Source organism: Vespa crabro, chromosome 8 (assembly GCF_910589235.1).
Source record: "Vespa crabro chromosome 8, iyVesCrab1.2, whole genome shotgun sequence".
Taxonomy (NCBI): domain Eukaryota; kingdom Metazoa; phylum Arthropoda; class Insecta; order Hymenoptera; family Vespidae; genus Vespa; species Vespa crabro.
In genome coordinates this window covers 2,192,774-2,217,679 of record NC_060962.1, presented here as the reverse complement: position 1 = coordinate 2,217,679, position 24,906 = coordinate 2,192,774, and the positions used below count along the sequence as shown (strand labels likewise).

At 30.1% G+C, this 24,906-nt stretch overlaps 1 protein-coding gene across 5 annotated transcripts in view; it reads right to left on the bottom strand.

Annotated features, from left to right (window-relative positions):
• The window catches only part of LOC124426244, a 98,309-nt gene that overhangs the window by 68,371 nt on the left and 5,032 nt on the right, over positions 1 to 24,906 (bottom strand). For 4 of the 5 annotated variants that reach the window (XM_046967689.1, XM_046967692.1, XM_046967693.1 and 1 more), the window contains exons 2-3: positions 24,569 to 24,716; positions 2,132 to 2,268 (exon numbers count right to left, since the gene is read on the bottom strand). In XM_046967689.1, coding sequence (XP_046823645.1) covers positions 2,132 to 2,268; positions 24,569 to 24,646 — 215 coding nt within the window. In that variant the 5' untranslated portion in view covers positions 24,647 to 24,716. Of the gene's footprint in view, positions 1 to 2,131; positions 2,269 to 20,010; positions 20,195 to 24,568; positions 24,717 to 24,906 lie in introns of those variants that run through there. The other variant, XM_046967691.1, reaches the window with a different exon arrangement.

The following is a 24,906-nucleotide window of genomic DNA, read 5'->3' as shown; positions in this document are numbered from 1 at the left end:
AAAGATACAAATCTGATAGGATATCGAGAATTAATATCTTCCTATTGTTGCATCGCAAATCCGAAAGGAAATATTAACGAAACATTATTTTTAGATCTGTATAACTATTTATGTCTAATGAGATAAGTTAGAAATTGTGAAAAATAGGTGAAGTGGTACGAGTTTTTTATTAAATAAGTAAACTATATGTATGAAAACCAAAGAGGTAGAATTACACAGGAACAAGTGTTCCAAATTTAATATCGTATAATGAACTGTATTACACAGAAAAAAAGTAATAATAGGTAGTACTCAACATTACCAACTTTTTTGATATAACGATAACGTTGATATATGCCTCCAGATAAAAATTAATCATAACGAATATATATTGGTACACATATTAAATATTAGAGGAGTTTCGGAGATTCTAAGGAAAAAATATATAAGTGGTTTCTGAAGTTTTAATTTTTTAACGGAATCTACCGTCTAAATGTATAAATAATTATTCTAATGGTATTTTTAATCATTTGATCTTTCAACAAATATTCGTTCATTCTCAGCGATTCGTTCGATCCCGATAAATATTTACTGAGCAGTAATAGTTCGCAGACAGTCCGATTAGACGATTTCAAAGAAAATGAAATGTACGGGCTTCTTCGATCGAAGCTATCCAAACGAATTTAGGTTACGTCTGGTGAGAAGAACGAGAAGGAGAAAAAGGGATGGGATAAGAAGAAAAATGGAAGAGAAGGCTAAACGAGAGATAAGAGGAAAAAGTAAAATAGAAAAAAGGTACGAGAAAAAAACGTTCGAACGAGAATTATTTGCAGTGAAGTTTAAGTTGTTAAAAGCTACGTGACCCATTCGTCAATGCACAATTTGTTAAGTTGGATTCAAAATGGACGTCACACGTACGAAGTTTATGGATTATCGTTATCGAGATTCATCTCAGGCATTTCGCCAGGGGCAAACGAAGCCGACTATTGAATTTTCGCAACAGGAAACCTCAGAGGCTATAATCGAAAATTATTTTGCGGCTGACAACGTTAATTCGATTCAAAACTAATGCCGCGAATCGGCCTATCGAATTAGCTCATCCAATCTATTCTAATTCTTCTTCTTCTTTTTCTTCTTTTTCTTCTTCTTCTTCTTCTTTTGCTTCCCCTACTTGCACCAACTAACTTCATTGAAAAGGATGAAATAGTCTGACCTTCTCATTTCACATTTTTGCATCGTCTCCATGTTAGCTATAATTAAATCGTCTTCTTTTTCCTACTGTTTTTTCGACTTTTTTCTCTTGAAGAATCTTTTTCATTACACGTTGGATAATTATCACTGATTCGTAACTAAATTAAAGATATTTATTCTTTACATTCTTCGAAAAGAAAAAGAAAAAGAAACTTTCCTAAACAGTATATAAAATACATTATTTCAAATCGTTAATCTTTGTGGTATAGTTTTGTTCGAATGCATTTCAAATCATTAATCAAATATCGATTGTAATATAGAAAACACACCAATAAAGTTTACAAAAATAACTAATTTGTTGAGATTTTTTTTTCGTTTGTTCCAATTCTAAAAATAAACGGAATAACAATAACAGCTATATATAAGATGTATAGAAAGAAAGTTATTTAATTAAATGAAGCTTGTCGAAGATGACCCTTAGATTAAACGAGAACCACCGGTCGATTTTCTTTGACTGCAGGATACGTATGTGTGAGTGCGCGCGCATGTTTCTAAATTCATTCGTAAGTTAAATATTTGAAACAAGAGATAGAAATTATTTATATATCGAACTGAAAATATCTTTCGATATATCAAAATTGTTTGTTATTGTCCGAATATATGACCTTTTAAGATCTTATTCAGCCCTATATTATTTTGCTACAAAACGTATTTGTCTAAATTAATTGATTTACGAATGCATTATTCCAAATTCTTAGTCGACGAAGAAAAATAAATTTTAAATTCATTTCGACTTTACTTTTTAATTTTTCAATATGAAATTTAAATATAAATATGAAACCTAAATATGAATAATAAAATGAAATCGTCTATATAAAAAAAAAAAAAGGAAAAGAAAAGAAAAAAAGAAGAAAGAACACTTTCAAGTATGTATGTAGAAATTTCAATGGAGATCATCTACCTCTTTTCTTTTCGTTGTTGCTTCTTCTTCTTGAAAGCCTTTTTAACTCGTAGAAGTATAAAAGCGGCGCGATCGATGGATAGGCCCGGTTGAACCTTCTCGCCGCTCGACATCCTGCGTCCTAATCCTCCCAACACCTGCGCCAACAAATAGTTTTTTATCATTAAACCAAAACTTTTTATATCGTTTGCTGTGAAAATTAAAGAATAGAAAGTTAAAACTCTGAATAGATTCAATGCAGTTATACTTGTTAATGTTTCATTATATTGAAGAGACATTAAAAAGTTTTTTTATTTAAAAATTTACCAACAGACGACAGATATAAAATCGTATATGATTAAAATATGTCAATATGCATTTATATTAAATTTTAATGTTAGCACCGTATACATGGCATAATAGGTTCCGATAATGAGATAGAAATATTCGTTGCATTGTTCACGTTTCTAAACATGTAAATTATTGCTCGAGAGGACAGTTTCAAATTCGTTGAACATTTATAATTTCTATTAAATTATAATCCGCACTTGAATGATTATGTAAATCGAGTAGAATACATAGATTTGTTTACTTTGCATTACCTGATCTATCGTACACTAAAGGTATACATAAATATATATACTCGTATTACAATTTTACGTATTTATACAAATATATATTGCGTATATTATTATATTTAGGTATAATATTTTTTTTAATACATATTAAAAAATAAAACAAACATTAACAAATTGAATAATTATATGTATATATATATATATATATATATATAAATATAAATATACATATATATATACACATATATATAGATACATACATACACATATATAATATATCAACGTTCATAACATATTCATATGAAAGTTTTATTAATAATCTTTCATAACTGACAAGACAAATATTTGTTTACTTATTTATAACCTCTGTTTACGATAGGAAGAAAGAGAGAGAAAGAGAAAGAGAGAAAGAGAGAGAGAGAGAAAGAGAGAGAGAGAGAGAGAGAGAGAGAGAAATAAACTTGTACAAGTAATACCCCTTCCGTTTGTTTTTCTGTCACGCCCACATACTCATCGACGATAATGACACAATGGCGTCTTACACACTTCAACAAATTATATGTTCTCTATTTCCGACTTTTGATATTAACAAAAAAATCATCTTTTCCGTTCTAAAAATTTTTTTTCGAAATACTTTGCAAACTTCCCGCTCCAATCTCTTTCTTTTCTTCTTTCTTCAACTTCTTTGTTATATGTTCGTATAAGAACATGAGTACAACACACATATATATATATATATAAAAATATAAAGTTAACTGCAAGCCGTAAAGCTAACATCGTGTAAACAGGTCGTGCGAGGAATTTCGAGTTTACACGCATTGATTTACGTAAATGGAACCTTGCAGTCGATATTGACGATATACCCATTTGCAAATGCTAATGTATTTCAACGTGAACGAATGAAAGATCGAAAGATTCAATTCGATATCATAGCCGATAGCATATACTTCCGATAGGTATGTGACTGATATTCTAAGTCAATATCAACAGAAATTCAATCAAAATATTAAATATTTTTCACAAGAAAATAACATCAACACATTAAATCTATATACATATAGTTATGAATAATTTAAATAAGAAGGTTTATTATTCTTCGGAATAATATCATTTTCTTAAGTAAAAAAGTCGATAAGGAAAACTTATTATTAAGAGAAAATATAATACAATTAATATAAATGTAATAATAAATGATAAGAGAAAACAGAAAGTTAATGAATAACGAGTGGAAAATAGAAACTCTGTAACTTATGTTCGTGTTGTTATATGTCGCCGAGATGTACGACGAACGATTGTGTACTGGAGATAGATAAACAGTCGCTAAAGATGACACAACAATACAAGTCACCAAGTGTCTGATTGTAAGTAACTATGTTATTGTATTGTATCGTGGACTCGTGATGCAAATACATAGATAGGTACATACATATGTACATGTATTCACGAATACATACATGCATAAATATCATATGCAAAGCTTACCTTTGTGACAAATGTACATAAAGGGATTTTATCTATTGAAATTGACATTAAAGTGATTTTGTCAGAAAAATATTAATAAAAAGTTTCTTCAGTTTTTTTCCACTTATAAATGTTCGTCTATTCTGAAAATATTGATGATAAATTTATAAAACAGTGCTCGTCTTTATATTGATGTTTTCAGAATGTTTGCATTTTTTTCTATTTACTTTTTTTCTCCAAAACAACAGAGACAAAGAAAGAATGTGAATAAATCACAATGTATTATCGAGATCAATACTATTGACCACCAGACATCGACGATGATCGATGCCGTGACCCTTTTTACTTTGAATCAAACCTTTTTATGAGACAAGTAGATAACTGCTTCGATTGATTTTGAATGAAAAAATAATTGTTCATTGTTCCTCCAATTCCTTTTTCAAAAATTCAAAAACACTATATCAATCAAAAAATGTCTCCTATCAAATTTAATCAAATTAAATGATAATGATATCTTGAAAATAAGCTGTTGCACGTATATACAGTTTTTGAGATTCAAGATCGAATAAAAGATCATAAATCCGTCCAGGGAACTCGTTTCAGGAACACGAACGAATGTGAAACGAAAATAAAATTGGCCAGAGTAAATCTCGTTTCGATGGTAGCATATCGACGAAAACGACGACGTCACGTTCGTTGATAGAGAACCGTAGAGAATATGTCGTTCTATAAAAAGAAATCAAGAAAAAAATTATTTCTCTTTTATTTAAAATGAATTTAACCGAATCTAACTTGAATCTGATTCAAATCGCACCATCTAACACACTACGATAAATAAAGAAAAAAAGTTATAAAAATATCCTTGCGATTTCCTTCAATATCGATATTAAAATGAATTATTATAAATGATTATAAACAATAATCTTTCCAAAAGATAATCGAACGTCATGCAAGACGATCGATCGATCGAAGAGGGCGTATCGTGAGAGCTATCGTACATACTTCGCTTGAAAATAATATTTCTTTCCTGCGTGGCATGTAGCAACCAGGATCGATAAAACTGCGGTCGTTACGTTTTAAGCCGCATACACTCATATATTCGTACATTTCTATGTGCTATGTGTTTATGTGTGGTAGAGAGCAATAAACAGAAACATAGTAGCAATGGGTGGACTCTCTCACTCTCTTTCTCTCTGTATCTGTCTGTCCTTCCCTTCCTCTCCCTCTTTTTCCCCTCTCCCCCCTCTCTCTCTCTCTCGTTATCCAGCATTCAACGGCATACTAAAATTACCTTCAACTGATTGAAACTTCATTGAAACTCTGACAAATTGCGGCGAATTTCCATATACTTCCTACCTCTCTTCCTCCCTTTTACTCTCTTACTCTTGTAGTAAGACTTCCCTTTTACTCTCTTATTCACTTGTAGTAATATAAGTACGAGACGAAAGTTTGGAAAAAGAGAAGAAAATGAATTGCAACTGCTTCAAGAATCTCAACCTCTTTTACTATCTCCCTTTTTCTCCATTTGTATAATATTCATCTTTTTTAGCCCATCCATGTATCTATAAGTGCAGAAAGCGAAGATATACCTCGTTATCGTTCCTAGATAATTTTTATTTCGAAATATGTCCCATCCTAAAACTTGTTTATCACAACAGGACTCCATCTTGAATTAAACTTATACGATGAGGTATAATACTTTAATAATAGAAAAATGTTCATTTCATTTCTACAGGCTTGGCTCGCGTAAACAAACATCACGTGTATATGTTTCGAAAATTCAACATATAATAAATGTAATTAATATGTTTTATATTAACATAAAAGCAGTATATAGATAAATAAATAAATAAATATGTATATATATTCAGAAGGATATTATTATTTGAATATTATTCTTTATTGCATTTTCCGTGAGCGTTTGTATTTAAAGTAAATATCATATTTGTTTTCAATCTATATTATGTATATACAAAAATTGTTTTACCTATTATAACTTCAATAATACTACTAAAGTTTTTTCCTTTTTATAGATCACTCAGTATTAGGATATTTAACATTTTACAAATGTCGTACAAAAATATTGTTATTTCAATTTTTTATTTTTGTATTATAATAATTTGTCTTTCATTTCACTTAAACGTATTATACGAATTACTTCAATTTCACTAATTTTCTATATATATTTAATTTTTTTATATTCTTTCTTTTTCAAAATACAAAATAATATATATGGACTTAATAACCATCCATAAATATTCTGATAAAATGTAACTCATTTATCACAATTATCACTATTGGATAATCGTTCGACCAAACTAGCTTCTCTCCTTTTCTCTATCTGTCTATCTTCCTCTCGTATTTGCATTCAATGAATATTTACATACAACTATTTGACGAAGCATTACATTTACTTAATAGTTTTACAAATATTCAATTTTCTATCGACAGATATTTGTGCATTCAATTAATCAATTCTCGAAAAATTCTATTAATTTTGATCTTAACAACACCGGTATTTTTATTCTCATAATGTTTTTAATTTTTGATTGCACAAGAAAATGCAAAATATAAATATTTGTATATTATGACATCAATGCAATTGAAATTATTTGAAGCAATAAAAGAAATACAAAATTTCGTCGTTTATTTTAAATACTTTCCGCAAAAAATATTTCATGGAATTCTCTTCTAATGTTCCATTTTGATACGTTCTCACACTATTGGTTGCTCTCACTTATTATTTTCCTCTCTTATTTTTTACCGATATTGCCATTTCTTCGTACTTATTCGCTTTAATTCGATTATTTTATAACGTTCTGGACAAGTGTGCAGAAAGGTGCTTGTAAAGAATGTCAAGAATTTTTATCGATGAAGAAAGCTTTGTGTTGCGCTATGACAAACTCGAAAAACGTTTGAAATTCCTTGATGTTCGCTTAAGTTATATACCAATCAATCTCTAACTCTTCGATATCATTAAAATTGCGCCTCATATTGAACATAATTACTTGGACGATTAAACTGTGTTTTAATTACCTTTATTTGCAATCATATTCATAATATGACTAATATCAATATTATTTTGTCATTAAACAATACCGAGCGTATCAACAATTTTTCATTCGTATTCAGGGCAAAAATAAAAATACAAAAAAAGAAGTATGTATTAAAAGTAATATATATGATCGAGCATCTAATTTTCTCCACGACAAAAAATTCAAAAATTTGTATCCTTTTGCAGAACTCTTTTAAATCATACAGCAAGTAGCAGCAAGCAGTCTCCGTATTTCAGAAAGTTTCACAATGAATTCGTAAGAAGCATCGTAGAGTGTATACACGACTAATTTTCAGCATTTGAAGATGAATTTTACTTTCTTCAAAATATTCCCTCTGTGATGACTGAATAATAATATTAAAAAAAAAAAGAATAAACCCTCTGGTATTATTAAATTAATTTAAGTTATCATAGAGGAATTTTGTAAATTATTAACCCTCTATGGGCCCATGTAACTTTCAGGTCACATTTTAATTTATCGAGATTTTACCGAATAATTATAGCTTTTTTCATGAGATGGCGCATAAACAAAAATTAAAATTAATTTAAAACAAAAATTCAGCCCATAGAGGATTAAAATAATGTAAGATATTTATTAGAAAAGTTGCAATATTATATTTCGATATTATATCGAAAATTTATTCGAAATCGATATTATATTGATGTGTATATGTGTGTATCCATCTGGTAGATCAATTAAAAATATTAAATATCAGGAAAGATTCGGAAATTGTAGAAATGAGAAAAAGATTACCACATATTACGATACATTATGATACATATATGTATCCATCGTTATTCAAATATAATAATTTTAAAAAAAGTCAACAAAGAAATTATTCTATCGCGTAATTCTTTTGTTATGCTACGAAAAAGTAACTCTTTGAACACTCTTTGAACTCTTGGAATTACATTCTTTTCTTCAGAGAACATATATCACCTAAAGAAGATTTTTTATAATGCCTGCTCTTTACAATTTATGAGATCACGTTCATATTTTTTTGTGGAATATTTTTAACGACTTACGAGATAACCATATCTAGCGACACTCAACTTCTATAAATATCGACAAATAGATAGTAAAATAAGTAAGCTCATTGAAACTTGTTTATAAATTAATTGGATATGGTTCTAAATAATCAGGTAGTTATGTGTAAAGAATAAATAAAATATTTTAATTAATAATTTTCTCCAAAATTAATAAAAATTCTGTTTAATTCGTCGACGATATTAAGTAAGATTTTTTAAATATATTTTGAAATAAAATTTAATTTAAAAACATTTATTTAGATTATAAGTTGTTTAAAATAAAAACTTTCTTTTAAGCGAGAATATAACAGACAAGATAATGAAAAGAAGATGTAGGTAAAGTGAATAAATGTACTTTGAGACAAATTCTGATACTTCAAAGTTAAGTTTCTCAATTATGTCTTCTCTCGTCATCTCAGTTAATTTTACATCGTAAGGAATTTGCGGTAAAAAATGTTATATTTTATGAAAAGTTACATTATCTATTTGTCCTAATTATGATTTAATAAAGAAGAGTCATAAAACAAAAAATAAAAATATTAGAACGGAACGCTCTATAAAATCAATTTCGAATGGCGTATCTCGAATGTAAAAAAAACTTTTCATATGGAACATGTTAATAAATTTTCGATTTATGTTCGACTCAACAGGTTTATGGTCTTCGAATCGCTTTTTGGATATGCGTTAGAAATATTGCATGCATCGTAAACTAAATGTAGAGTTTGTGTCGTTTTAAACTGCGTCAAAATGAATTTATACGATAATAAAAAAAAAAAGAGAAATAGATAAATAGATAGATAGATAGATATATAGAGAAAGAGAAAAAGAGAAATAGAGAGAGAGAATGAGAAAGAGAGAGAGAGAGAGAGAGAGAAATTGAATATACTGTTCGTTCTAATATACGAGTGGCTACGATCACCAAATACGCAGGTAAGCGTGCAAATACGTAAACGAGAGGGAAACTTAGTTTAAAAAGCCAGAAATGGAGGTAGGATATTTTTACTGAGAAAAATAAAAAGAAAATATAAAGAAAAAACATTAAAAGAAACAACGAAAAAGTTTCTTTACTTAAGTAAAAGAAAAGGCAGAGGATAAAAGTCGACAGTAAAAAGAAGAAAATTGTGTTTTCTCTCTTCGAAACACATTTTTTCTCTCTCTTTCTCCCTCTCTCTCTCTCTCTCTCTCTCTCTCTCTCTTTCTTTTTCTGCTTGTTAAAATACACATACAGAGACACAGGCACACGCAGCCATTCTTATTACCACGAGAAAAAGGAATAGAATATGGTTATAACTCGTTGACTTAATTACGATTCCAAAAAGGACAGAGATGCAAGAGATATTACGAAGGCCTCATGACATACTGAAATGAAGAGAGATTGTCTCAAAGTTCGGTAAACATTCGTCGACATTGACGGCTTTTCTTTCTCTCGTCCTCGCTTTCCGGCAACAGGAAGATGAGGGTAAAAAAGAAGGTCGTGAAGGATGAGGATTAAGGGCGAGCGAACGACTGATGTAAACAGAGCCTGATTTACGGGGATTTGCGTGACTCAGCCTTCTGGAAAATTCGATGTGCGAACCTCGTGTCCTCGTAAAATTCATTTCACGGACAAACAAGTACGATTAGTATGAAAATCCGCAATGAAGCGTAAACTAGGAAACGTGAAGTGTCGCGAAAAAAAGGAATACATCAACGATAACAAAAGTTGTATTTATTAATAAAATAAATAATACAATATTCGGAAGAGAAATTCTTCTCTTTCTCTCTTTATGTATATGTACATACATATGTATTTAATATAGATTGATGGAATATCTTACCGAATAAACATTCTCTTTTTAAATTTGGACGCAAAAACATTTTCTATCTTTTCATAGGACTCTCTAAGGACCCGTTCGAATTTAAATTAAACGAATTTCCAGCCGAAACAAGATTGGAAAATTACGAGCAAGGAAAGGAAAAAAGTACGTAGGCGATTTGCATCGTCTATACACGGAGTACTTTTGAACTCGGGCGGTTTATTAAATTATGAAGAAAATCATCACAACACGAAACTCCTTTTAAAATTCGATATACTCGTAAAAGTGTGGATTCTATTTGGGATGGCGTCATACGGATGTCAAAATGACAAAATAAATAAAGAATTTCCAACCTTCTTAGTCTCTGAAAACAATTCGAAAATCCAGAATCGCACAAAAGGATCCTTTTCGAAGAATAAATATTCAATGAAAAGTGAAATAGACTCGCGTTTAGCATCGAAAATTCTTTGCATGATCTTGTAGCTAATTTTTATTCAATATATTTTCTTCGTCTGCTATTTGCGTTATATATCAAAAGAGACAATGAAAAATTTCCGAACGAAGAATTCCATCTGAAATTTTGTCAATTGTGAATCATGAACGATATTGAAGGAAAATGTGTGAAATTAGATGGAAATCTTGAAATTAGGATAAATGAAATTTTGAGATTTCGATCTAATTTCATTGTAAATTCCCAGAAATATTCGTTGTGCAATACTATCATATAATTCTGTGAACTACATTCAGCGATGTAATTCACATTAATATGATCTGTATCTGCTCAGAAGTTTAGTCTTTACATAAGAGAAGTGACATATGTTCCTATGCATTTATTCGTATATATATATATATATATATATATATATATATATATATATTTCTATTTCATGTTACGAAGTTTTCTCGATTTGTGGAAATTGCAATATTGCTGTATTTTCTGAGCCATAATTGCAATTACATACAAGTTATACAATTATAAAGGAAAAATAACAATTATAAAGAAAAAATCTACATAGACGAATAGAACAAATAGAAATAATATTAATTTGAAGGCAAAATAAAAGATATATTAAAATATTATATTCTAATTAATATTCGGTATTATATAAATATTATTTTTCATAATTAAATTCATTTCATGAGATCATGATCATGCAAGGAATGCCACGTACTTGATAAGGTATCATATTGTGTCCTCGACCACAATGTTAGAAACTATTCAGGACAACTGTTTCATCGATCGTCGTATCGAGACGCCGTGGAAATTGACAGAATCCTCAGCCTGAGAGAACGTTCATAGTAAAGGATCGTGAATCGATAATGAAGAGCGTCTTCTGCATTTTAATATCGTTATCTCTATTTCTCTATGTTGATCTATCTTCCCGTGCAATATCTGCATTGTAATACTTCCAATCAGATTTGTACGAGAGTTCATAGATTTATTCTTAGATACATTAATGAGCGTATTGCAAAAGGTATTTAATGGTATTTAATTATTTGGTAATTTTAACAAAGGATTAAATTAAATTATTCATTAGGTAAAAGAAACTTTGAAAATTTTCAACAAGAAACTCTAATTTATTTACAAGTACCTTTTTACGCCTAAACCATCGAAACGGATAAGGTCTATCGAAAACTTTTCTGACGTAGTGATTTTGAAAAGAATAATATGAAATTCGTGTGGGAATGAATCGAATGCATCACCAGTGAAACTCGTAGTATGATTTATAAATATTATCTAAAAATAATTCTACCGGCCCCTGTTACCGACGAAATAAATTTCCTATATCTCTACGATGAATTTCGACTTTTTTCCTACTATTTCATCCCCCATATTTGAAGATTTTTTAATAAACATGAAATCGATATTTCTGCGATATAATAAAATGAAAAATTATAAATAATAGATATATCATATAAATTCATATTTAAATATACATGCAATTCAATTTATGCATTTTCAAATTCCAATTTCCAAGTTCCTTTTCAAAAAGTTCTTCGCATTTATTGCACCGGACATTAAAAAATCGATTTTCCATGGTAAAAATAGAGATTTATCAAGTATCTCTTTCCGCTTAGTTTTTCCCATCGTCCACTTTTATCCTTCCTTTCTTTCCTTTTCTTCCTTTATTTCTTTTTCTTGATCTTTCTATATCTTTTAATTTAAGTTCTATATCTATCCCTTTATAACCGTCTTATATCGTTCTTTATTTTATTTACATTTATTTTAAATAAAATGTACTAAATAAATATAATCTACGTTCATATTTGTACGATTAATATGGTAAACATTTTAGAAAATATAGTCAACAATTTCATAAAATTGTGAACTACGATAAGTTCACAATTATACTTGTTAAAAATAAAAATAAACATCTCAAGATCGATCTACTTCCCTTTCCCCATCTCTCTCAGTATAAATTTTTATCCATTAATATAATTTAATATGCAGTAAAGGTAAAGAAAAACAACATTATCAGCGTCATTGTCATCGTCCTCATTTTTGTCATCGAAAAAAATCCGTTGACCAAAATTCAATCAATCCTGATGTACTCTCAGCTTAGAATTTTTTACGATTATCAATCGGTCTGTATTAAATTTGCTCTTGTACCTTTCTTAAATATTTTCGAAAATTAAAAGAGAAACTTAGATGACAACAATGAAAATATAAGATTTGGAAAACGCGACGGAAATTGAATTTTTGGCATTCAAGCTATCATCGCTCGTATAAAATACAAAGTAAACGGAGAACGATCCTGTTGAAAAATATTTGTTGATCGTCTTGAAATGATCTATGAAATTAAAGGAGTGGAACGAACAAAGTCAATAATATGCTTATATCATTGAAACTTATACCAAAAGGCTTTCATTCTACGAAAAGTTAAATCGAAACTACCAAAACATCGCACGAAATTTTTTAAGAATATATTATGGATCCAATGACAAATTAAAAAGAAATGAAAATGGATAATAAAATTCACTTTTTTATCATCTGTTATCAAATTTACTTATCTATGTATACCAATTAAAGCTATCTCCTTATCAAATATTTAAATAACATATCTTACATAAATACGCGTCTATCGTGTATGTAAACGTGATTTCTATTTCGTTTCGTGCGAATAAAAAATATAAAAAAGAAAGAAATATAAATAAAAGTAAAATAAATGATTAATGGAATGACTATCTATTGTCGCCGCAATTATATGCTTGTACCACTGTCTGCACTATTGAAGGTCCCGAGAGAAATCTAATGGGTATAAACTTGGAATCGTCAAGACGTTTGCACGCAATATTCACTCATAGAAAGCTATAGAAGACATAAACGTGACGAATGACCGGAGGAGTTTATGGCGTCATGACGTTGTCGATGAAAAGTGTTATAACTCTGCTAATAACAGACGTCATTCATCTTTTGATAAATGATTCGAGTTTCGACGTACTATTATTTCCTTGTATGTGCACACACATTGACACACACACACACACACACACACACACACACATCAAAACGAATAGAGATATTCAATGATACATTGCGTCCTTCGATTAGAAAACTTGGTCAAGAGTTTGTTAATATACATTAAAACAATCGGTAGTTTTTAAAAATTAATGATACCTAATCCCGGTTTTTTGTTCGTTATGCTAAATTATATTTTCGTTTTTTGATAAATGTAAAATTCATATCCCATGACCACTGAGAAAGATTTAAAATTACACAGGTTAAATTATAACGGAACGTATATTAAATTATATTTATTAATTAAAACGAATTTATTATTTTACTAAGTAAATATTTATGTATACAAGATATCCTTTCCTATTAACGATACACACGAGTCTGTAATAACACATAAGAAAAGGGTCTCCTTTCATTTACTTTTATCGCAAAATAAAGGATTTCGTATGATTCAAAGTGGGTATGATTAAAACATGACAAAAGGGAGATATTATTAATTGTTTACTTGTGAAATTTACGTTAATACGAATCATTCACGACAGATTTAAAAAATGTAAGCAGCTACAGTAAATTCATAGAAATACTGAAGTGGATTCTCCTTTCAAGCATCGAATATTTTATCTTCTTTTTTTCATCCTTTTAAGAGGGTACAATATAGGTATCCGTTCGCAATCTTGTTGCAAAGCTATTAATCCAAGATGGATATTTAACGTGGGTTTTTACCTCTTGAAGGAAAATAAGTATTACTACTATTAGTACGATATTGTCTTGAATACTAGAAAAGCAAAAAGAAGAAAATAAGTCCTTAGAGAAATAAGAAAATAAGATCTTATCACTTTTCACTTCGAAGTGTTATTCAATGTATATCTTTACTCCTAAGTAAAGATTTCTGTGTTCATTATATCACGTTGATCATATTGAAATAATTATTTTCAAGTATACTCCATAAAATTGTTAAAATGTGATTTTGCTAATTTGTTTCCTTGAAATGAAACAATAAATTAATAAACTATTCGACGATCCTTAATACTTGTTTTATAAATTTGAAACAATTTTATTTTGTGCAATCAAAAAAGAAACTTTTGAAAGTAAAAATAAAATTGAGTCAAAAAAGTTAATTATGGATGATAATATTACATCGATGAAGTTTATCCACAAGAAGAATCATACTAAAATTCTTACATCTTATTTATCCTATCTATATCGTTTCACGTTAGCCAGATTGAAAATAAACTTTGTTTCTTAGCTATGAAGCCTAACGAAGATGAACATGCCTTCCTTTCTAAGAAGGTTTAAATAAAAAGAATTGAAGATAATCGATCGTACGTTTAGTAAAATTAAATTGAGAGAGAGAGAGAGAGAAAGAGAGAGAGAGAGAGAGAATAATGATAAATCCATTTAGAGAAGATAACACGGTAACATTGACGATAATCACTTTCCTTTTAACACTTAATCGACGAATTTATTTTGTTTATGGAACATATAAAAAAGACCAAAGAGATCGACAAAAATCTTAAAAAACGATGGAATCATCAAATCGAGTCACTTCTTTTCCATCTGTCGTTTTGAGTGCTCAACCTTTTTGTCAATAGAAGAAAAAAAGAAAGAAAGAGAAAGAAAGAAAGAAGAGATAGACATAGGAAAGACAAAACGAAATCTTGAAACGGAGTGCTGGCGTAACGCCAAATAGGAGGATAGACGCACACCTTTGTTCGACAGAGAGCTTTTTCCACTGACACATTCCAACTGTGGTATCAAAAATTCACGATAATGGTTCATACTGAAAGAGAATACCGAAGACAAGCTCCGGATAAAATATGCGAAAGAGATAATTTATCGATACGTACTAACTAACATGATGTTTTTGGCATATTTCGAATATTAGGCTCTTTAATAAGTTCATTCGTATTATCTTTGAAAAAGAACAAAGAGATAAATACAGGAAATCAAAACATAAAAAAAGAGGCAAATACATATTGATATTCGATTTCCAAATCTTGTAGTTAGTTTAATTATGGAACGTTCAATTGAGCACATATTCATTAGCATGAAGAAACAAGATCACTTTAACGCACTTCATTTTTCTCACTCTCTTACTCTCTCTCTGTTTTAATAATTGCGGTTATTTTAATTAATCGTTACAAATCATTGTATTTAATTGAGCATGCTTTTATATTCGTTGAAGTTTGCAATCAGAGAGAATTGCAGTCTTTCTTTCTTTTCTTGTATCTCTCTGATCGTTCTCTCGTTTCCAAAGGACACGAACAACTATCACGCCATTCCTACGTTCTGCAAACAGTCCTCGTTTGGCGCACGAACTTCGATCCAAACAGAATATCGTTCCCTTGATGTTTATCACGGTTTCAAAATTCGTGTTACCACATCAAATTCCAATCGAATCGTGAATGACACACAATTTGAAATAAATTGAATAGAAATTATCAACTAATCCTACGTAGAAACTATCGTAGGATCTTTGAAATATCATTACTATTTTTTCGAAATATTAAAAATTTTCTAGGAAAGAGGTACACAATATAAAAGTGAAAAAATACAACGTAAAAATTGATGTTTTCATCTTTATATGATACTTTTTTATGTTGAAAAATTGAAGTCGTAGCAAGCATCAATTTTTCAACATAACGAAGCAAATACTACTTCACAAGGTATATAAAATTCGTATGAAGGAGCAAAAAATATTCAAATGTTCGAAGAATCCTTAGCTTATTGAGAAGAGTAGACAAGAAAGCTGATGGAGAGTAATCTTCAGAAACTCCATTAGTGCGTCTCGACTACGAATTCGATCGATATCGTACCAATAAAATCGACTCTTCACAGATTATCGACAAGAAACGACCGAGAACCGATTAGGGTGGAAGAAAAACGTTTTATAACAAATCGAAAAGTTTCGGGACTCACATAACTATAATCGATAATGTGATGGATGGATTTAGAAGTCGAAGACCGCCATTTGAAGTCTTCTCGAAAAGAGAAGAAGATGATTGTAAGAGAAGATTCAGAAAGAAACGAAGAAAATATGGATGATGCTTCTTAATCTGACAAAAAGATTTGAGAAGAGATAAAATAATGATAGAATATTAATCAAATGATTACGAGCAATTAAAATTGAAACCAACTGAAATATCATAAAATGCGCTAGATTTTAAAAGAGTTTGCAAATTAGAAATGATATAATCTCTAATATATAATACTTTGAAAGAAAAAAGTAAAAATACTACAACCGTTAAATAGAAACAATTACAGAGAGAATAGCGGAACTAAAATATAATCACGAATTCAATTATATAACAATAAGTTAAAAAAAAAGAAACTACCTGATGATAGGTTTATTCTACGGTCTATGAAATAAATCAGAAAATCAAAATGAATTTCTAAAATGATTTATCGTCTCCTAGTAATCTACTCATTGTTTTTGTTATACAAAAAATCATCCTCTTATAAATCATCACGAGATTAAACGATTGTAAAACATTGTCTAAAAGTCTACCCCCAAAGACCATTCTTTCGTTAGAAAGAACATTAACGAAATTTTTTCAAAAAACACTTTAAATTCTCTCTTTCGAAAAGAAAAAGAAAACGAAGAAGATTTATAGGGAACTATAAAATAGTAGTGACAAACCAAATACATCGTTTTTTTCTTTTGTTTCTTTAGAATAGAGAAAGCTTGAAAATATTTTTCTGTCTTGATTATGAGTCACGCTTTTCGATAATAACAATAAGGGGTAGAAAGAGATATTTCCGTTCTCTTCTGTTTTTTTATCTGAAGACAAATGACAAGTACATACTACATTGCTTTTACATAATTCATACGATCTCTCCCTTTTAACATTCTTTTTTTGTAAGAAGTGAAGAAAGATGGATGAAAAGAACCCTCACAAGGGATACCGAACATCATAGCATGCGTTTAATCATGAAGAACGAACTCTCGGGCCCAGATCACAGAATATCTCCAACCTCATTATCGGATCTCTGGTAGGAGACATCTTTAAAAAAGAATATATTGATTCCTTTCCTTTGTTGAATTCTGTGAGAAGAAAAAGAAATATAAAGATCGTATTCATATTATTAAGCGACAAAGGACCAAAATTTGACCAAGACCAAGAAAATTATTGTAGATATAATTAAATTTCAATAATAAAATTTAAAATATATAAAATAATTAATAATTAATAATTCCTATGACACTATGATTATCTATGTATGTCTGTATATATATATATATTTTTTCTCTATTATATTTTTCATAAGTATCACAAGATGGATAATAAACTATACAAACAAAAAATATGAAAATTATATGATTATTTAGAAGAGTATATTAATATTTTATGAATATGTTCGAATGGGTCGTCGTGATCGAAAATTGGCAAAATTATTTATGACTGACGATAAGAAATTTCCTGAAATATATTCTTAAGAGGAATATGTAATTGGTGCGTACTCCAGCCGTCATCGGCAAATTTGCTGAGTCCATTTATTACCGAGCAGACTAAAAATGCTTTCAAGCCGTCTTCGAGCGTTTGCTAAGTCACTACCGATATACGATAATGCCCATGTATATAAACGCACACTACACGCAACAAAAATTTCTATATATAAACCGCAGATGAAGCACGTCGGTTCAGCTTTATGAGATATTCTTTCTGCGAATCAACGTCACCATCGTTTTCCTTTCCCATATTTTTACATTTTTCTTTTCTACAATATGAGATTTCACACACATGTACACAAGACGGACACACATAAATATCTATCGCTAAAATTCAAGTTTCATTCAATAAAAGCACAAAAAATAAGGGATTATCCGATAAATAGCGTCGGAAAATTTCGTTGATAATTTATCATCCTACAGCAGAAGAACCAACAAGAATGGCGACGCCAAAAAGTAACATCGAAAACATTCGAGTACTGTGACGGGTAAACAAGTCTTCTTTTTCTTCTTTTTAATATTCTTTCTTGAAACAAATAGAGATAATTTCTGTAGAAAAACCATCTTCGTGATATAGAATCTTCTTGAGTTGAAGTATCTATTTTTCACATTTTATCTATACTTCTTTTTACATCCTTCGATCCGACGGGAAATTTCATATATTTTCTTAATGATGAAATTTTCTTTTGCTATCACAAAATATAATATCTTGTGATATTACATTAATGTTCTTTAAAACATTTTATTTAAAAAGAAAAAATAAAAAAGAAAATTTAATCCCACTGTACGAATAATCGATAAAGTCTAACATAGATTAAAAAACGTTTATCCTAATTACGTGACGGAAAACCAACGAAGAAGACAAAATATTGAACTATTTGTATCTTTTTATCGATCGTAATTACCTTCATATATTTTCCGGTACTCGGTCATACTAAATGACAATTAGCGAGCACGCCGAATCGATTTATCTACATACCATCGATATATTAGCTAATTATCGAAAAAAATCTATGCATTGACACAGATATAATCAAAAACAAAAAAAATACTTTAGTCTGTTATCCTATAATAGATAATATAACATGTTACACAAAAAAAAGAGAAGCTTTCTTTCCGATTTCACAATTTTACGAAAGATATTTGTTTCTTGGCAACTTTTCTGGAATATTACATATCTATGGTTTAAGTACTTTCTATTTTTATTGAATGATTATTGAAATTGGTTACAATACACATATTAAAAAAAGAAATTTCATTCTTAACTCTGTTCGATCTTTCGAGAGACAGAGAGAACAAGAGAGAAAAAGAAAGAGAAAAAGAGACGGGTAGACAGACAGACGAAAAGGCAGGTAGGCAGGCAGACAGACAGACAGGCAGGCAGGCAGAGACGAAGGGAGAAAACGAATCCTTCTGTTATTGGTCGTAATAATACTGCAGTAATTAATAACGATTCCTAAAGCGTGCGACAAAATCGTTTTTCAATTACACATTTCTATAGCTTTATTTTTCGAATCCGATAAATTCGAAATTACAAGCTATACCAGTCTGTTTTTGAAGAATATATGAACGGGAGGACGATTAATTCACCGAAAACATCTATATAGAAATGAGAGAAATGAGAATATTGTACAATGTCAGTCACTTTGGATTAAAAAATACAAGAATAATTTAACGAACAAGCCATGAGATTTTATAATTTAGGCGTCACCCCTGTAGAAATATCGTGAGAGAGATAATTCAGCAGGTAGACACCGTCTAACGACAAGTTTTGTCGGCGACAAAAACCGATAATCGCGAAAAAATCCACGGAATTCTCAAAGGAGTATTGCCTCGAGTTTATACGTCGCACGAGCATCGATCCACATAGACTTCAATCGATGATCCTTGGGTAAGTTCGTTTTGAAGCATATCCTCGCTTTCCTAGCGTCGAGCTCTTTTTCCGTCCTCTCTCGGATCCTTTCTTTTCTTTTTTTTTCATCTTCCATAGCAAAAGTATAAAAAATAAAAAAAAAAAAAAAAGAAAAAAAAGAAAAATAATGGAGAGGAGAAAAACACATGAAATACAGACCATCAGTATCGTCCGAATGAGCGATAACGGTGATCGTCTTGCATCTTCCAATAGGACTTCAAAAAAATATGATCGTTGACCGCTCCGGTGTTTTCTTTTCTATCTTCTGTCACTTTTTCTTTTGTTAATTCCTTTTATTTTCTTTTCTTCGAGAAATAGAAAAATTCGCACGAAAGGAAGAAAACAAGATATGGTCAAAATTTTCAAAAAAAAAAAAGAAAGAATAAATGAGATGCTGTCTCGTCGGTGAATTAAGAAGAAAAACAAAGAAAATGTTTTTATCGTCCTTTCTTCTCTTCGTTGTCGTTGTCCTTTTCGTCGTTGTTCGTGTGTGAAATGCGCGTCGCGACGTTCGGCCACCGACTGTTCGCTGCAACGCGTCGAATGTCGAAGCGACGCCCGAAGACATCCGAGGACGACCGACGAAAGCAATGCGCCGCACCCCGCACAAACAACCCTCAAAGCAAAAGCAACCCCTCGTCGTATCGCTCTGAGATGACCGCTCTTCTTTTTTTCTCCTTCTTGTTCTTCTCTCCTTCTTGTTCTTCTTCTTGTTCTTCTCTTTCTTCTTCTCTTTCTTCTTCTCTTTTTTCTCTTTCTTCTCTTTTTCTTGCGTTTCTCTTTTTAACCCTTAAGGTATGAATTATATATATGTATCTATACCCACTCTTTACAGCCTGACTGATTCATCCAAGTCAGCTTTGCACCGGAAATAGATTTATTCATAGAACTGAACTTTCAAGGGCAAAATGTTATATTATCAAAAGCAGATATACTATACGTATATATCTATGCACACATTTATCTTAGAAATGATATTTTTGTTTATTCCGAATTGGACATTTTGAAAGTACCATTATGATATAAGTCATCGTAATGATAATAATCTTATGAAAATTAATATAAGAAAGTAATGATTTTAAAAAATATTATTACATTTTTTATTGTACAATCTATCTGAGTGATCTATCTATTATATAAATAAACTGATATTAGATATTTTATTATTAATTTTTTTGTCATTTGATCTGATTCCTTTCAAAATGATTTTCTTAAAAAACCATCTTTCATTTCTAGCAATTCTTGCATCTCTGAAAATAATACTAGCGGATTTCAAAAGAGGATATCGGCATACATTTGGATCCTTCGAATACGAGCAGCGAGCTGTCATATGCAAAACGCGCTATTGACAATTAACTCGTTTAAATGAAGAATCCTTGGAAAAAACGAACGAACGGTCTCGATGGATCGTAGGGCGTGGCTTTTGCAACGCGATAATACTCACGTTCGATCGCTTAGGAAAGAAGCCAGCAGGAAATAAGCCGGTTCAATCGGCCTCTTTTACCACACCCATCTTACAGCTGTCCGATCCTCTTCCGATCGATCGTCTATTTCTTCCTTTCATATTTCTCTAACTAAAAAATTTATGAATACAATATGTCCATCAAAATAAAATTAGAAAGAGAAATACGAATATGTTACTTGAAGTATCAATGATAATTATAACAAAAACTTTTCGATTTTTATTGATCTATAGATCATTCTCACAATTGAATGAAGTAATTTAAATATTTTATTCGATTGTTCGCCTTTTTACGATCTACCTTTCGAACTTAGATCTTTTAAGAACTTATAACTATATTTGAAAACTTTAGTCTGATCGAATAAAAAACTTTATGAAAGATCACGTATCTAAAACAATTCAAATTGGATAAAATATGAAATGGAATATATTCAAACGTAAACAATTACGAAAGATTTTACAAGAAATTCACTTTAAAATCCAACTTTGTTCGATACGTTCGTTTCTTGTCAAGGACATCAATAAACGTTTAGTTTGTGAGACTCGATTACTGTGTCTTTGATGTGAAACTTCAAGGTCGTTATGATGGACGTCAAATATCGTGATAATACAGCAAATATTCTCTATACACAACTCTATCCGTTAGTGAAGCGAAATTAATGAAGTCCGTTGGTACATTCGAGAGAGAACTCAAGTTGGTAGGAAGTAGTAAAGACATGCCGATCATGCGACCGCCAAGTGAAACGGATTTATATTCGTCGTACCATGCTAACGAGATAATAAAACTTACGAACGTAATGAGATATAAAAACTTGTAAATAATAAAAAAAACATTATAGTCGAATCTTTGCGAATAAGAAAAATTAAGTTATAATAAAATAAAGTAAGGATAAAGTAAAGAGAAGAAAAAAAACAGGAAGAAATTATCCGACTTTTCATGTAACAAACATGAAAGAAAAAAACCTGTGTTTTATAAAATCTTGTTGTCTAATTATAAAACATTTTTGTTCGTTAATGAAACATTTTTTGAAAAAGTTCGAAAAGCAAAAAATATGCATAAAACAAAAGATGACGTTCGTCAGATTGTTAAACGAGATTAAAGAACGATGATATTATGTGACAATAGAAATACTTGGACATTTGATTTTCCGCAATGCGACGAAAATGGACTGTTCGTTGAACGATGCCACCGACCTCAAATTCAATAGGTAACTATAATGATTGACACTATATACATATATGTACATATATATATATATATATATATATATATATATATATATATTTATACTCTAGAGAAACTAAATCGTCATGATAAGAGTAAAAAAATATAGTATGATAAATGACTTTCTCGCAAAAAAGGAAGATAGGAATTGTACGAGAAGAAGGAAAAATAAAAAAAGAAATGGGAAGAAGAAAGGAGAAAAACACGAATAGGAAGATAAAAGACAAACGAGAAAAGTAGGAGAGCAAAGACGTGTCTATTACTAACGCCTTGACTTTACAGTGTAGTTCCTCTAAAACGAACGAGCAGAAATGCATTAATAAACATGAGAGCGAATGAATGGAATGCTTATAACGCAACAAGCGTTGTATTAAAGGAAACGAGTGAAAAGAAGAGATCAGACGTAGTGGTTTGAAGCTAACGTTTGTCATGTAAGTACATTATATATATGTTAGAAAAAACAAACAAGGATAAATACTTTCATAAAACAACGCATTATATTACGTTATGTTATTTGAAGATTATAAGGATTAAAATAAAAATAATAATTTTAATTTAAAAATAAGAATAGATAAAAATGTATAAGACGTAAATGAAGGAACAAAGGATGAAGAAAATAATATAAAATAAATATACGACTTCCTGAAAAATTCATTCAAAGTATAAAATATATTTTTTATCTCTTTCTCTTTCTCTCAACAGATGATATAATGCACATTGATCCATACTATATCTCAACGAAGTAATTAGAATGTACCACGAGTTTATACGATAGTTCATTGCGAACGAGTTAACTTTATGCATCGTACCTTTGGCATTTACCCTGTACATCCTACAAGTCTCCGTTTAATTATAGCTGATGCGTGAGAAATGTCTCCCAGCGGATAACGAGTAAGCTAGTTGTGTGTCAAGTCGGACACCTCTTGCATATTTCCAAATGGTTAACGCGAAATGAAATTTCGTTATGTCAAATTTTCGAACGATGAACCAGGAGCATCCTACGAATATATTAAAATGCCAACAGTGCGAATATAAAAAACGAACAATTCAATTGTATATATAAATTTATTACATACGTACACATAGACTAGTTCGTTAAAGAAACACGAACATATTTATGTCGATTCGGTTAATAGCATCTATCGATATAATATAACGTATTACGAATAGTTTCACGAGCTATACGCATCGTATATTTCTAATGATAGCCTTTAGTATCCTTATGTATAATTACGTATATATCATACGTCGAATATCGCATTCCTTGGCTCGATGAAACGTGTTTTTCCATAAATTGATAACGACACGATGTTAATATGCTTATTTGATAAAAAAAAATTATTTTCGAACAAATTTTTCGATATTAACCGACCGTGAGAAAATAAAAACGATAATCTTCTCTCTTCCTCTCTCTCTATTTTTATCGATCATTTCGTTCTAAGAAGAACATCATTTTCGGCTAATCGCATCCAAGAACCAACTTGTCGTAAGAACGACGAACGGATAACTCATTTTAAGAACTTCGTCATCATCGTCGTAGTCGTCGTCGTCGTCTTCGTTTCTTGGCTTCCTCGACGAGACTACTTTTTCTCGCTAAATATAATAGTTATTGCCGACTACGACGAAAACTCCTTTAGGAAATACGATAAAAGAATATTTCTACCTTTGAACCTTGTCTACAGAACGATTACCAGAAAATATAACATTAATAATGAAAAAGGTAAAACGAATAACTTCGTTCCCAAGTTATATAAAAGACAAAAGGACAACAAATTTTTCTACGCAAATTCATTAACATTTATGAACTAAAATGAACAAGCGAAAAATTGAATTCAAAATATTTCATCCGTTTAAATTCTCCTCGTTTTTTTATTTTCTTTTTATATTTTCGAACTTATTTTAAAGTTATTTCGTCGAATAATGAGACGTATAAAATAATTTGTTAACAGTTTGTTTCTCTCGATAGTACGTCTAATGATAAGATTGAAAATAGAAGTTAACTAGTATAAAAATTAATATGACCATACTACCTTCTTTTTCTTCTTATTCGTTCTTGCAAGCATCGTCTTCTCCACCTTTTCCTCTTTCTTCTCATCTTCACCATACATTTTTCTTCTCTTCTTGCCATTTTCTCGGCTATTGAGTTACTACGGGAAGATAATGACTACTATCGGGGATCTAAAAAGAGAAAAAAGTTAGTCAATATTATTGTGACACCGATACTTTTATTTTTTTATTGTTACACGAGATAAAAACTCTAGAATAGAAGCCATCTAGCTTGGATGTCCAAATATTCGTAAGTTAATTAAAACATAACTAAGTCGAGTAAAATAATAATAATAATAATAATAATAATATAATGCATAAG